Source organism: Lampetra fluviatilis, chromosome 64 (genome assembly GCF_964198595.1).
Source record: "Lampetra fluviatilis chromosome 64, kcLamFluv1.1, whole genome shotgun sequence".
NCBI classification, from domain to species: domain Eukaryota; kingdom Metazoa; phylum Chordata; class Hyperoartia; order Petromyzontiformes; family Petromyzontidae; genus Lampetra; species Lampetra fluviatilis.
In genome coordinates, this window is record NC_136338.1 from 246540 (window position 1) to 261907 (window position 15368).

At 50.1% G+C, this 15368-nt stretch overlaps 1 protein-coding gene across 1 annotated transcript; it reads right to left on the bottom strand.

The window, feature by feature from the left end:
- Nucleotides 1-5853: 5853 nt before the first annotated feature.
- Nucleotides 5854-14029, bottom strand: LOC144951953 (uroplakin-3a-like). Its single transcript, XM_078882325.1, has 7 exons — nucleotides 13930-14029; nucleotides 12892-13038; nucleotides 11171-11456; nucleotides 9680-9768; nucleotides 8641-8773; nucleotides 7149-7234; nucleotides 5854-5885 (listed from the first exon to the last, which is right to left on the bottom strand). The coding sequence occupies exons 1-7, from the start codon at nucleotides 14027-14029 to the stop codon at nucleotides 5854-5856; spliced, it is 873 nt and encodes a 290-aa protein (XP_078738451.1).
- Between the last annotated feature and the right edge of the window lie 1339 nt (nucleotides 14030-15368).

Below are 15368 nucleotides of genomic sequence, written 5' to 3' on the forward strand. Positions count from 1 at the left end.
TTGGTGCTGCAAGAACGATTACACGGCAAGCAAGCCTGAAAATCAGGAGAAAGACACACTAAAATTAAATAACCTAGTAAAATATCGAAATGTAATGTAATACAACACAGAGGGTCGGTCAACACACAATTAACGCATAGCCTGGTTGATTACGTATTTCAAAGATTGCTAAGTTAGAATTTGAGTGTGAACATTCTAAAGAGGACACAGGCAGAGAAAACAAGTCGCCAGAGAGAGAGAAAAAAGATAAGCTTAAAACTTCCCCGTAGAAGTGGTTCAATCTTAATTTTAGAACTTTCGTGACTGCAGGAATTATTATTTGGTTCTTTCGGTTAAGTCACGTCTAAAGATAAAATAATAAATTAAATTAAATAATAGAATACGACGTTTCGATTGCAACACAAGCAATCATCATCAGGTATAATGAAATAGCGACATAAAATCTAACCAGAAAACTATAGACAGACATATTAGCAGACAGATATTTCCAAGATACATAGCGAGAGCAACACAGGTAACAGAGAGGGGTGATCGTCTCTGTGTGGTGGCCTTAAATAGACAGAGGGGGGGGTGGAGGCAGAGAGAGGGAGGGGGGTTAGAGAAAAAATTAGCATATCAATTGGTGCTGCAAGAACGATTACACGGCAAGCAAGCCTGAAAATCAGGAGAAAGACACACTAAAATTAAATAACCTAGTAAAATATCGAAATGTAATACAACACAGAGGGTCGGTCAACACACAATTAACGCATAGCCTGGTTGATTACGTATTTCAAAGATTGCTAACTTAGAATTTGAGTGTGAACATTCTAACCCCCCTCCCTCTCTCTGCCTCCGCCCCCCCCTCTGTCTATTTAAGGCCACCACACAGAGACGATCACCCCTCTCTGTTACCTGTGTTGCTCTCGCTATGTATCTTGGTAATATCTGTCTGCTAATATGTCTGTCTATAGTTTTCTGGTTAGATTTTATGTCGCTATTTCATTATACCTGATGATGATTGCTTGTGTTGCAATCGAAACGTCGTATTCTATTATTTAATTTAATTTATTATTTTATTTTTAGACGTGACTTAACCGAAAGAACCAAATAATAATTCCTGCAGTCACGAAAGTTCTAAAATTAAGCTTGTAGCGAGTGTTGAGAGAATGGAGCAGGCCTGGAGACATCCACGACCACCACGACTCCAAACCGTCGAGGAGGTTCCAAGCCCACGGATCTGACAGAAGATACCATAAACTACCATCTCTCTCTCTCTGTCCCTCACAGAGAGAGAGAGATAGGAGCCTCCTCTCTCTCTCTCACACACACAGAGCGCGGCTGTTTGTTTTGTGGCCGTAATTTTTTGGGTGAAATGCGGACGCTATTATTCCGTCACTTTAGCCGCCTCGGGATTGATTTTCATGGCTCAGGGATGCGGTTTCCATCTTTTCCTCTTTCTCTCTCTCCCGCTCTCTCCATTCCTTTCTCTCTACATTCCTCTCTCGCCCCCCCTCTCCCCTTTCCTCTGTCTCTCGCTCTCTCGCCCTTCCTCGTTCAGAGTCCGAGTCTTGGGTCGCAGCTCGGTCTCCAACACTCGGGCCCGGGTCCAGCCTGGAGCTACTCAGTCGTTCCCAGCATTTCCCTGCACTCCGCTCTGCTAGGATCCAGCCTGGGGCCACTCAGTCGCTTCCAAGGCACGGCTCGACTCAAGCTCGGTTCGTGTGAAAAAAAATCCCCGGGCGTGGCTTCTAGCCGTTCATTGCTCGGGGCCGGCTCAGGAAGTTAAGCGTGGCTCTTTGAGCCGACGCGCTGGAGCCAGAGACAAGCCGCCACCAAGAGCACGGTGGAGGGGGGGGGGTCTTACCATAGCACGGTCCATTCTCAGTCTCATCATCACCATCATCACCACCATCACCGGTTGTTGCTGTGTCTGTGTGCGGTGCGCGTGGCGGTGTATCGTAAACATCGCAACCCACCCCCTCGTGTGCCGGCCTTCGAAGGTGCTACTCGCTTACAGCACTTGCCCCAACAGTCTGTTAGAGGCTATACGGGTTATCTTTGTCTTTTTGTGCGTGGTTGGGGTCATTGCTCGGAGCCGGCTCAGACGTGAATCGTGGGCTTTGAGCCGGCTCATTTGAGCCAGAGCCAAGCCTGGGCCTTGACTCAGAATATGTATTATACTGCAGGCGATGTCCAATAGGGACACGGGGTCTGAAGGTTACCACAACAAATAATACGAAAAGACGATAGGATATCAATGTATAAGAAATGTAAACAAATTAAATATATAAATGTCCATGTTTCATTTACCAGGTAGAGCCCACTGAGCTGTGTAGCTCTTTTTCAGAAGCGACCAGGCCACAAATGACAGCTCAACGAAGTGGATTATCATCATCATCATCACCATCACGTGGAAATACACAGGAGTAGCCAAATGCCCCAAACGCGTGATGTTGATTCTAAATGTGGATGGGAAAACCCAGAGGACAACCCGGAGAAAAATCCACGCGACCACAGGGGAGAGAGAGAGACGCAACCTCCAAATATACAGCAGGCGTCAGGGTCGGGATCGAACCGACGACCTTCTGTGTACCAGGCGGGGTGGTTAACGTCTCTTAACCAACCCGAATATTACCCCCCAGCCTTCGTCGCTGCCAGCTGACTGTATGTTTTTATATTTTCAACCGTTTCACAATGGAGCGCTGAATAACAATCATCTGCAGCAGCAGCAGCCTGCCAAGGTGGTGCAGGAATGAATTGGAACAATCACACAGAGGGACCCATCAAACAAACAAAATCAGGCGAACACAAAAGGATTTGACACGCGAGCCCTAAGTAGCAGACAGTCAGCGCTTGCTGGCAAGAAAGAAAACAGTATCGCTCTATTTATTCATTTCGCCATTCAGGATTACTACATAAATGCAAAACCGCATTGTCATGGTGGTTGTGATGATGATGATGTTGTTGGTGGTGGTGGTGGTGGTGGCAATGATGGTGTGGTGATAATGATGATGGTGGTAATGATTGTTGTAATGATGATGAGTGATGATGTTGGTGATCATGGTGATGGTGGCAATGGTGATGATAATGATGCTAATGGTAATGGTGATCATGATGATGATGGCAATGATGATGATAATGATGCTAATGGTAATGGCGATCATGATGATGATGGTAATGATGATGAGTGATTATGTTGGTGGTCATGATGATGATGGCGATGATGATGAATCTGTACCGATGGCCCGAGCGCGGCACTGGCACCGGGCGCTCATCACAGAGGGCGGCGTGGAGATGTTCCAGTCGTTCCCAAGGCGCCGCTCCCATCGCGAGCCTCACCTCCACGTGCAGCGCGGCGAGTTGAGACACCACAGCACGAGTCTGCCCCCCCCCCCCCCATTGCCACAGTGAACTCCATGGGCAGATCGCGTGCGCTGGGGTCAGGAGCGCACCCGTGGGGTGGGTGGCTGCGTGGCCGCGTGATGCGACGCGTGTCGGGGCCCAGTCGGCCACAAGGAGGGGTCCCGAATCGTATTAAAAGCCAAAACATGTTTAACATTGTTTTTATATCCCACCAATGAACCACGAATGCCAACAAAAAACATCGTTATTAATGAAAATAATATTTCCGATAAATACACGCGGGGTAGAATATAGTAGCGTAAAATAGTCGCTCTACCGTGGGTGTCACTGCAGAGCACCCGGCTTGTGTCCTGCCATGTGCATGCGAAGCAAGACGCACGAGATCTCCATTGTGGGGATCGCGCCGTCAAATATTTCCATTATAATTACGTCATTGTACGAGTCGTCGTCGTCTTCCCCTCAACCCAATACACGAGTGCAACTAAAATAACAATTTCTAGTTTTCGCCAACATGCCATTGTACTACGGGCTCAACCCATGCGTGGCTATTCAGAGTGAGTCTGGAGAAAGGGGGGGGGGGCACAGTGGCATCTCGCATAGCCCCCCCCCTTCCAATAGGCCGCTGTGCCCCGATGTGGAGTTACGTTGTGGGTGACCCACCAACTCTGCTCCTCAAGACGTCCACGCGTGAGAGAGCGACTTCGTCTCGGTCGCAACTACCACGTGTAGCCGTAGCGGACTGTTGGGGGCAAGTGGTGTCAGTGGCGAGGAGCAGTAGCACCGATGAAGGACAACACGGCACACGAGGGGGTGGCTGGCCAGCACCACGCTCGCCCGGCCGCCTTTGTCTCCCTAATGCCGAGGTTTATTATACACCGGGTTCTCGTGTATCTGTTATACACGTTGGACTTCTTTCGCACCGTACGTAGCCAACCGTGCTAACCGGAGGTGCGGGGGAAGGACAAACTAAATACACAAAACTTTGAGGCCGAGTCGACCTAGGGGAGGCCCAAGACCGATTCAAAACATGGTCACCTGGTGTTGGCCGCGAGCGGGAATAGTAGCCACCGCTCCCCACACTCACGCAGATCGACACTCACCGCACGCCGACTCTGCAGAGCAGGGGGAGAACATGCGGACACAGACGAGCAAGACACAGATCTCCCGTACAGCCTGAGCAGATTGTTTGGGGCAAGTGCTGATAGCGAGTAGCACCTATGACTAACACTCTCGAATATTAAATTAACCACGGCATCTCCTTCCTCCCCATATTAAACTAAACATGAAAACTTTCGCGGGCATTTTTTGTTTGTGGCTTGGGATCACAAAACGGAGCTCTGCCGACACCTGGTGGTCAAAATTGTTATGGAAATGCCGCAGTGGCGAGATGTTAACTATCTCGCCTGGTATACAGGAGGTCATGGGTTTAATTTCTGGTGAAATATGACGATGCCTGCTATATATTTGGAGTTTTCGTGTCTGCCTGTCTCTCTCTCCCCCCGTGGTCGCGTGGATTTTTATCCGGGTCCTCCGGTTTTTCCCCCCGTCCATATTTAGAATCAACATCACGCGTTTCGGAGCATTTGGCGGCTCGAAATGTCCACGTGATAAGCCACGACATTGGGACGTCATTTGGGATGGGCAGGCTGTTTCTGAAAAAAAAAAGTTCCGTATCTTCTTGGGACGGGCCTGGTTCAACAAAGATTGTTTACATTTCTTTAGTTTGTATTGTCGGCCAACGGCTCAGCGAGGGAGCGATGGTGCAGTGCTCGGCGCACTGTGCAGTTTGACCTGGCGACCAGAACTGGGGGTTTTTATCCGCCAAGGTATCGGCTAACACCAGGGTCAAAACGATGCCTTGAAACCGATTTTGTAACTCACTGCTTCTCCCACATTTAAAAAATAATAATTTCTGCGAATTAAAGTTTTGGACAAAAATAGTGAACGCATTCTGCCACTTTAAAACATGCAGTAAGCTTTCGCGACCAAAATTACATCTTTTTTGGGGTTTAATCACCTAAATGTCAATGTCCTTAACGCACCACCACCACCCAACAGCCAATTATTAAGGGTTGTCACGTGAACAAAGCATGCCACACGGATGTTCGGGAGTCAGCCCACAAGATTCACAATTCAAATTGTAACTAATTGGCACGTGTTGGTTGTTTGCGTGACAAACCTGGCTAATTTGCCTTGTAGGATGGTGGTGGGTTAACGTCACATTTATATTTATGCGATTGAACCCAAAAATACCTTTATTATTGAAATCCTCCCAGACTCCACAATGTCACCTCGTTACCGTTGTTGTTGTTAGTGTGTTGTTGTTGTTGTGGTGGTGTTCACGTTGAACATCGCCCGGTCTCGTTGCCTCGAGATTTCAACCTCACGGTGGCTCAGACATTTTATTATAAATTTTACAATAAATCAGAGGACGAGAGATTTCCGTTTCACACAGATTTTATTTGTGGTCAAGTATGACATCATTTCTGCCGGAGTCCCCATCCGTTTTCAGTGCTTCAGAGTTTCCGCTGCCACTTGGCCTAAAAGAGAAAGAATGGACATGGAATTTTGATGTTTTTTTATTTTTGTTTTATCTCGAGAATTTGTTTTGTCAAATTTCCCATTTCCCCCGATCGTGCTGTGCGCATCGTGCAACGGAGACATCCCGCCTGGGATCACGAGCCTCTCAACAGCACCGAGGCGCACCGGTGCGAGATGTCTCCCTCGCCTGGTATGCAGGAGGGCGTGGGTTCGATACCGACCCTGACCGCATGTTGTATATTTGGAGTTTGCGGTCTCTCGCTCTGTGGTCGCGTGGATTTTTCCCCTTCACATTTATAATCAACATCACGCGTTTCGATTCAGAAAACTCCGAGTAGCGCGGTGGGCTATGTACGATGCGAAAGAAGTTCGTAGGTGCATGCTTGCAAACACTAACTCACACCGACTCGCATCACAACCGCCATTTGCCACTAAGTGGAGGTGACATCACCACCCCGATGATGCGCGGCCAAGTGCACGGAGGCCACCACGTGACGTGTGGAAGGACTGGCCGACAGGTCACGGGACAGAGGTGCCACGGGCTCACGTGACCGACAGAGACCATTTCGGCTGCTATAAAATGTCCACGCAATAAGCCACTTCGTTGAACTATCATTTGTGATGGCCACGTCGCTTCTGATAAAGTAGCAACATAGCACCTCAGGGGGGCCTGACCTTGTACAATAAAATGAAAATTAGTTTTTAGTTTTAAAGGCGGGTGGCTGGGTGGTGGTGGTGACGAGTTGCATGATGCGAGTGTTGAATGGTGCGAGGATGTTGTTATGGTGAGTTGGGGGGGGGGGGAAGACGATTATGATGCCGATGAAAGGAGGAATTCTTCCACAGTGGAGCAGTGCAAGGGGAGAAGCTGAGAGAGACTGCAATGTGGCGAGTGGGGGGGGGGGGGCGTGCGAGTGCGTTAATGGAAAGTGAATGGTGAGCGAATGATCAAGTGTGTGTGTGTGTGTGCGAGTAAACAGGTGAGCGGATGAGCGGCCAGGGAATGAGTGAGTGAACGGCGATTATCCAAACCGGTCCTTGGCCTCACCTAGGTTGACTCAGCCTCAAATGAATACCTGGTGCGGTGTAAAAAAACGTCGCCACTATAGAGAAAAAGGTGGCCGGGTGTGGTGCTGGCAACCCACCCCCTCGTGTGCCGTGCCGGCCTTCATAGATGCTGCTACTCGCTAACAGCACTTGGCTCAACGGTCTGTTAAGGCTACACGGAGGATCTTTGTCTTTGTGCGTGTACGTGCATTCACCTTCGTCAAACGCCTTGTTCCTGAACTGCGACTCCATGCCAGAGATTTGAGATGGACGCGCCTCCTTCGTGATCTCCTTGCCATCTCTGTGCACGCACACAGAGACGCAACAGCAGTTACACCACCACCAACAGCAGCGCCATCAACAGCAGTCAAAGCAGCAGCAGTAACAACAGCAGCCAGTCGTAACAGCAGCAGCAGCAACAGTAACAGGGGGCGTCACGGTGGCTACTCCGCCTGGTACACAGGAGGTCGTGGGTTCGATCCCGACCCTGACGATGCCTGCTGCTGTATGTTTGGAGCTTGCGTGTCTCTTCGCTCTGCTCGCGGTCGTGCGGATGATTTTTCTCCGGGTCCTCCGGTTTTCCCCTTCACATTTGAAAACCACATGCGTTTTGAGTATTTGGCTGCTATAAATATCCACTTGATGAGCCAATTAATTGGGCTATCATTTGTTTCCAGGTCGCTATTCAACTCAGTGGGCCTTATCTGTAAAATAAAAAAAATTGTTTCGTAAATAGTTTGAGTTTAACAGCAACCGCGCCAACCTACGGGACCGTCTGGCAAAAACGGCACCGAGCCGCATCATGTACAACCATTCTTAGCCCATTTCAGCAATTGTTGCTTGCTGTGGTTGTCCCACCTGATGCCAAACGCTTGTGTTGCGCCCGAAACGTCGTGATTTATTATTTTATTTCTATTATTATTTCTATTATTTTTTTTTTTGCCTACGTGACTTTACCGAAAAGACCTAAGAGTACAACCATTCTCTCAGGCACGTGTCGTGACGGGTCCTGCGAAATCCGACCATGCCCGTTCAGTGCTCGCCGAGCTGCATTGACTTCCGGTTGGCGAACGACGACATGAGGAGGTCGCACTCGTCACACCCAAAGTGCCTTCCACAAATGAACCACAGCACCTTGCTGATCTCGTCAAGCAGTTTTTTATGTCAAATATCAAACAAAATCGGTCACCGCATCACGCGTTTTCAGAGGCGCTTCTGCGGCCGTCTGGAAGGCTCTTCCGATATTAGGAAGCTACTGGAGCTTTGCACTTTTAAATCATCATCTAGATTGACAAACGGATTTCTTTAGAACAGCTTTGTATTCTCCCACACTTCCGATTAGCACGATTGGCTACGCACGGAGCCAAAGAAGCTCAACGTACGTACACACGTACACACGTGATCCCATGACTGCGAGCCACTCGATGGAACGCGAGAATCATTTGCATTGATGAAGACGGCACACGACAGCCTCGCTACTCCCTCCTCTCCTAGCGACGTCACCGCGAGGAACTTTAACGAGCGCCGTGGAGTGGAGCGGAGCAGCACCGTGCCACGTTCGGCCCACACCACAAACTACCGGCGTTTACCAGTGCCGGCTGCTCGTCCTCGAACACCTCCACAACCGCGACCAGCAGCGCCACTGGCTCATCGGCGCAGAGGGTGAGCCGGAGGCTCGCCGGGGGCTCACCGGCGCCAGGGGCTCACCGGCTGGGCGCGAGCAGCGCGGCGGTGAGCGCAAGGAGCAGCACGAAGAGGATGGAGCAGAGCACGGAGGTCACCACCACCATGCCCCCCGTGCGCTTGCCGGGCCACACGTGGATCTGCTCAACGCTCACCACTGTGACAACGACCACAACGAAAACGAGCACAACCATCATGATCACTACGACTGCTACCGCCACCTAGGGAATAATAATAACAACAATCGTCTAATGAGAACAACGCCAACCCTACGCTGCGCCACCACACGGAGTCCTCTCATCGCTCTCGTGTAGAAAGCTAGAGGGGGGGGGGACGACGACACTCAGAGAGGACGACTCCGAGAGAGAGGGGACGACTCAGAGGCGCCAAGAGGACCAATAGACGAGGAGCAGGAAGGCAGCAGCAGCCACGCGCTAGTGCGGAGGAGGAGGGAGTGAGGCGTGGGGATGAGGGAGAGGAAGGGGGGGCGCTATCAACACTTACACCCCCAAGCTCTGTGGCCCTATACATATTAAGTTGTTATCGGCACAACTAACGAGTGTTTATGCCCACTCTTGCGGAGGGGGCAACATCCTATCCCAGTTGTCTTCATCGCAAGGCCCCGTGGGCCCCTGACAATAGACAGAGTGAACCCCCCCCCCCCTCATAGTGCTGCTGTCAAATCCACAAAGGTTTCAAATGTGGCGGCCCTCACTATGAAGTGCCCCCCCCACCTTTGAAAACGAGCGAGGAACACGGCACTCTCTCGGAGCGATGGCGATGATTCGTGCCTTTCCCTGCACCGCCATCTCCTGGCAAAGCCAGGGCACGGCTCCTCCTAGCCGCACACCCACTGGGAAGGGAGCGTCACAGCCCGTCCGCGTGCGAGCCACCAACCCTGGTCACTGCCTCCACAGCGGTGCTGGATCTCGGGCTCCTCCGCTTCGTGGCGAACGCGTCCCTCTTGCGCTCTCTCTATGCAATGAAGGGCCGTTGCCTGAAACGTCGCCCATTAAAAAAAACTCGTTTCCCGTAATCGTTAGCACGGCCTTCTCCACCTCACCTGGCTTGGTGGAGATGGGGTCGGACCACGGCGTCTCCATGGCAGGAGGGGAGAAGAGAGAGTTCCTCGCCAGGAGCGCGAACTTCACTCTGACGGAGAGAGAACGCGAGAGCGAGAGAGAGAGAGACGAGAATCCACGTGGGGTAAAGGCAGTGGGGATAATGGAGGAGTCTGGATAAAATCAAGGTTTCGGTAGATTCGGGATGTTGTTGTTGTTTTTGTTAAACAGTAACCGTTTTTTTACTGGTTAGTAGTGGTTCAGAATGTCAGGAGAACCGGTAACCGATAGGGAGTGGAATTAGCAGTGCAGTAATGAACGCAAGCGATTTAAGAGACCGAGTTAAAGCAGCGACCCCCTGAGTTCACAGGTCCAGGGTGCTGCCGACCCGACTCCCACCGTTGAGTCGTTATCAGGGGTGACCGGTCCCATACATTTCCTATAAAAATTAGTGTTTTTTTATTTAACAGCGAAATAATTACATTAATTAGGAGCACGAGTTGAAAAGCTGTAGAGATTTTTTTAAATGAGCAGTGGTCATTCTTCTGCATTCACTACTCTCACCGTCTTTAATATCGCTTTCATTATTTATAATTTATATTAAATGTCTCCCGAACTTTATGCCACCACTTCAACTCAATGTTTACTTGTTGCACAGTGTAGCCAGCTACTCAGCTGTAGTTACGGTGGCGACAGGCCCGCAGCAGCCACTAACAACAGAGTTACCGTTGCGGTGGAGATTCGCACAGCCATCAGCCTGCCAGGAAACTCAAGGCATGGATTATTTATAAATCGTGCAATGATTGGGACACAGATAATCATCATCATCATCACAGATTAGTTGGCACTTGCTGATGTTGTTAGTGACATGGACAACAGCGTTGTCGTCGGTGGTGGTGGACAAGAACAGAGCCAGCAGGCAGCCAGCAAACCTTCAGAATCAGAATATGTATTTATACTGGGTGGAATCCGATTAACTAGAAAGCTCTTTTTCACAGATGTCCAGGAGTGGCGGGTCAGAACGTTACAATACAATAACACAAGTGCAGAGTATAGGAAAGCTAAACAAATCACTTAAATATACAAATACATTAAACTATTTTTTATATAACCAGGTAAAGCCCACCAGGTGTTAACAAATTTTTCAGAAGCGACCTGGCCAACACAAATATCATCATCATCATCACGTGGACATTTATAGTAGCAAAATAATGTATGGCAGAAAAATAATAATAATAATCATCATCGATTTAAAGCTTTCGTGACTGCAGGGATTCATCTTCTTGGTTCTTTCGGTAAAGTCACGTAGAAGGGAAGTAATAAAATAATAAAAATAAAACGTAATTATTTTATTTTATTATGTTTTATTTTTATTATTTTATTACTTCCCTTCTACGTGACTTTACCGAAAGAACCAAGAAGATAATCATCATCATGTTGCCAGGGTGTGGCAGTGGACAGAAGCCCAGCCACAGTCAGCCAGCAAACCTCACCGGTAGGCCGTGCCGTTCCAGAGGGGACCGTTGCACACGAGTGCCGCGGGGTCATCGGCGATGCCCGTGGCGCAGGCCGCGTCTCCCCCGAGACGGAAGATGACCATCCCGAGGAGGGCCAGGGCCACGCTGGGCCCACCGGTGCCCCCCGCTACCACGGGGGGCGGCGGTGGGGGCTGCGCGCACGGGGGCACGGGGAAGTAGCCGGCGAGGTAGGGGCCGCGATCTCCCGCGCCGGTGGCCACCCTCGACCCCACGGCTCCGAGCACTCGTGAGAACGAGTAGCCTGAAAACGCCGCAAAGACCAAAACGAGTAGCCTCAAAACCACAAGGACAAAGGCCGACACTGGAACACTTGAACCTTATGGCGGGACCCCGGGGTCTCGAATAAACGGAAGTCAAAATCGTAATTAATTTGTTTTTGCGACTCCGTCCCACCGCGCACACAAACGCCGCGACCCGCCTGGCGCGGATCATTCTGTTGTCGTCCAAACGCAGCAGCGAGGACGAATGCGCAGAAGAAACAAAACTTTGAAACTCTGATTAGCGCATCGTGTAGAGCTCGCCGAGAAGAACAAATTGCAGTGTCGTTCGCCTTCAACATACATAAAATGACGTCGCAACGTAGTTTATGCGAGAGCCGGGGGCTTATGGGACCCCGGGGTCCCGCCATGAGGTTCACTTCACAATTCTGGCCATCGCGCCGGATGAAACTGGTTGTAATCACTGGCGAAACGTCCTATTCCAAGTGGAAATGTTGTGGGTTTACTCTCCAACACACTGGTGCGCCGAATTCACAACTAACTTGTGTTTACGCGACACACTTTAATAAGCAATTGGTTGTGCCGGGTGATGGTGGAGAGTTTTACGACGCATTTATATTTAACCCAAAAAAAAACTGCATTATGGATAATAATGGTAGGGAAAGCCCTGCTAGGTGTTAAATTGACAAAGATCCTCTGTATAGCCTTAGCAGACTTTTGGAGCAAGTGCTGTTAGCGAGTAGCACAACTATGAAGGCCGGCAAGGTACGCCAGGCGGTGGGTGGCCAGCACCACGCCCGACCACCGCCTTTGCCTCGCTGGTTACGCACAGCCCCAATAACTCATTTGAGGCCGAATCGACCTTGGGGAGGCCTCGGACCGGTTCAGATCATCGTCACCTGTTGCTAGCCATGAGTGGGAATCGAGCTCAGGTGGCCGGATTCGTAGCGCAGTACGTTAACAGCGACGCTCCCGCTCCCTCGCCCATTGCACACAGACTCGCAAGCACGCACACTCACTCTGCAGAGCACGGGGGGGGGAGAACAAACACATGCCACACTAGAAACGCGCCAGTCGGGAATCTAACCGGGGCGCTTCTAGTTTTTTTTTTACGATGTAAGGTCCGCCGAGCTACGTAGCCCTCTTTCAGAAACGACAGACAACAAATGATGGCTCAACCGAGTGGCCCATCATCATCATCACCATGTGGACATTTATAGCAGGAGCCAAATACTCTAAACGGGTAATGTTCATTCTAAAATGTAGAGGGGGGAAAACTGGAAGACCCGGAGAAAAATCCACGCGACCGCTACGGGGAGAGCGATAGAGAGAGACGCAAACTCCAAATATACAACAGGCGTCGGTATCCAACCCAACAACCTCCTGCACACCAGGCGAGGGAGTTAACATCTCCTAGCCACCGTGGCGCCAACGCAGGCAACCCTCTCCCCTCCTCACCTTTCCCGACCTGTGCGGCCACCACCCCGACCACGGAGCCGGGGTCCGACGGGAAGACGCAGATGGGCCGTGCCAGGATGGCCGTGCTCTGGGTCGGGTTGTACGGGAAGATCGCCGCCGACACGAGCCGGGGCTTGGTTCCCTCACCTCGTATCACACAAAGACAAACACGCCACCCCGCGTAGCCACAACAAGCTGTTGGGGCAAGTGCTGTGAGCGAGTGGAAGCGCCTGTGATGGCCAGCAAGGCACGCGAGGGGATGGATGGCCAGCACCACGCCCGGCCACCTTTGTCTCCCCGAGCGGCGATGTTTACACACCGCACCAGGCTGAGTCTACCTAGGAGAGGCCCAAGACAGATTCAGATAATATTAACCACATTGCATTGCGGACCTCCTTGTTCATTTCGGTTTCAGACCCCCCCCCCCGGTTTAAAAATAGAGGACAGAGATGGCGGAATTGGAGAGGTCGAGAACCTAAAAACTCTGGATGGCTCCAAACAACGAGGAAGCCACTTTACAATAATTGTGATCCAAACGGTGCGTGCAAAAAACTATTACTAGACAAAATCAGCCACGGTGGCTAGGAGATGTTAACTACCTCGCCTGGTATACAGAAGGTCGTGGGTTCGATCCCGACCCTGATGCCTGCTGCTGCTGTATATTTGTAATTTGCATCTCTCATCATCATCACGGTGGCTAGGAGATGTTAACTACCTCGCCTGGTATACAGGAGGTCGTGGGTTCGATCGTGACCCTGACGCCTGCTGCTGCTGCTGTCTATTCGGAGTTTGCGTCTCTCTCTCTCCCCGTGTCCGTGGATTTTGCGCCGGATTCTCCGGGTTTCCCCTCCACATTTATAATATTTGGCTGCGATACATTTCCACACGATAAGCCACTTCGTTGCGCTATCATTTGTGACCAGGTCGCGTCTTTAAAAAAAGGAGCTATACAGTTCGGTGGGCCTTACCTGTTAAAATAAAAATAGTTCTTGGTATTTCACAATCAACTCACGGACTCATCGTTTCTCGCAAACTTACCGAGTAGGAGTTGAGAAGTTCCGGCTCCAAACAGCGCGTGTTGAATCACCACCAAAAAACACAGCGGCCATCGGCGAAAGATACCCGTCTTATGAAACATTGTAGTGTACCGGAGACGATTTCTCCTCGTTTTAAATATCCGAGAGAGGAGCGGAGAGAGAGGAGTGAGTAATCTAGGAGCGAGAGGAAAGATTCTGAAATGCACCCCACCAGTTACAGCGGTCAAACCGGAATAACGGAACACGTTTAAGCGAGCAATCAAATCCGGCGGAGTCGGATTTGATTCTCCCCCCACGCGGGTTGAGATGATGGGTGATTGTGACGATTACTTTGCACTGTACCACGCGCCTCCCAGTTACACTTCAGTATAAGAATCTGTATTTGATCCTGGAGGAATCTGATGAACTTTCAAGCTGTTATTTAACAGAATGGCAGTAGTTTCACAGCTGTCAAGATACAAAAACACAAACATCCAATTATCTAAAGATGTAATGCACATACCGTGTTATAAACACATCATATTACCCTGTTATCTTTATTTTATACAAATGTAATTGTATTTATTTTATTTATGTTTATTTACGTTGTGTTATTTATTTAATATATTTCGCACATTTATTTATTATTCCGTGTATTCTTATTATTTTTATTGGAGAGACTCGCCACACCCGCCGCCGTCATCCATAAGAATGTGGAATTTCCACTACTGGCTCCCTGCGGGGCTATAACATCTGGGAGGTTGGCACCACCAAGTCCTTAACTGCTGTTCATTTGACCAAACAAAAAAAATCAACGTTGACTCTAAACTGGAATTTGGGACGCTGCGGAAAGCGAGATGTTAACTCCCTCGCCTGGTATACAGGAGATCGTGGGTTCGATCCTGTCCATCACGTCTGTATTTTTGGAGTTTGCGTGTCTCTCTCTCTCTCTCTCCGCGTGGTCGTGTGGATTTTTCTCCGGGTCCTCCGGTTTTTCCGTCCACATTTAGAATCAAAATCATGCGTTTAGAATATGTAGCTGCTGGTTATGCATTTCCACGTGAAGTAAAGTCAGATCGTTGAACTATCATTCGTGATGGCCAGGTCGGTTCTAGGAAAAAGCGCTACACAGCTCAGTGGGCCCTTACCTGGTAAAATATAAAAAAGAGTTTTTAGTTTATCCGGTCAAGGTCTCACGGAGTCTCAAGACTCGTTATCGGGAGGGTCCTGCGACATTGCGATGTTTGTCCATGGATGCCATGAGTGGTGGTGAGGAGGCTCATGAAGGACGCTGCTGGGTCAGTTGGAGGTAGTCGCCCTCCAGCAACAAGAACGGAGGGCAGAGGAGTGACGCTCACAACAACGAGCGAAGCGCAGGGTGGCTGAAATGCAGCAGTCGGGCAGCACGGCTGGTGCATCTGGTCCGTCATCTCGGTCGGTCAACCCATGGCACCTGCTGGG

What these genes read in the sequence shown, in the direction of transcription:
- LOC144951953 (XM_078882325.1), bottom strand. Translation starts at nt 14,029, where the DNA reads ATGTTTCATAAGACGGGTATCTTTCGCCGATGGCCGCTGTGTTTTTTG. An exon ending in CCCCATCTCCACCAAGCCAG is followed by an intron (nt 8,774 to 9,679) that starts GTGAGGTGGAGA and finishes TCGTTGTCACAG; the next exon opens with TGGTGAGCGTTGAGCAGATC. An exon ending in GCGCTGCTCGCGCCCAGCCG is followed by an intron (nt 7,235 to 8,640) that starts GTGAGCCCCTGG and finishes GTGCGTGCACAG; the next exon opens with AGATGGCAAGGAGATCACGA.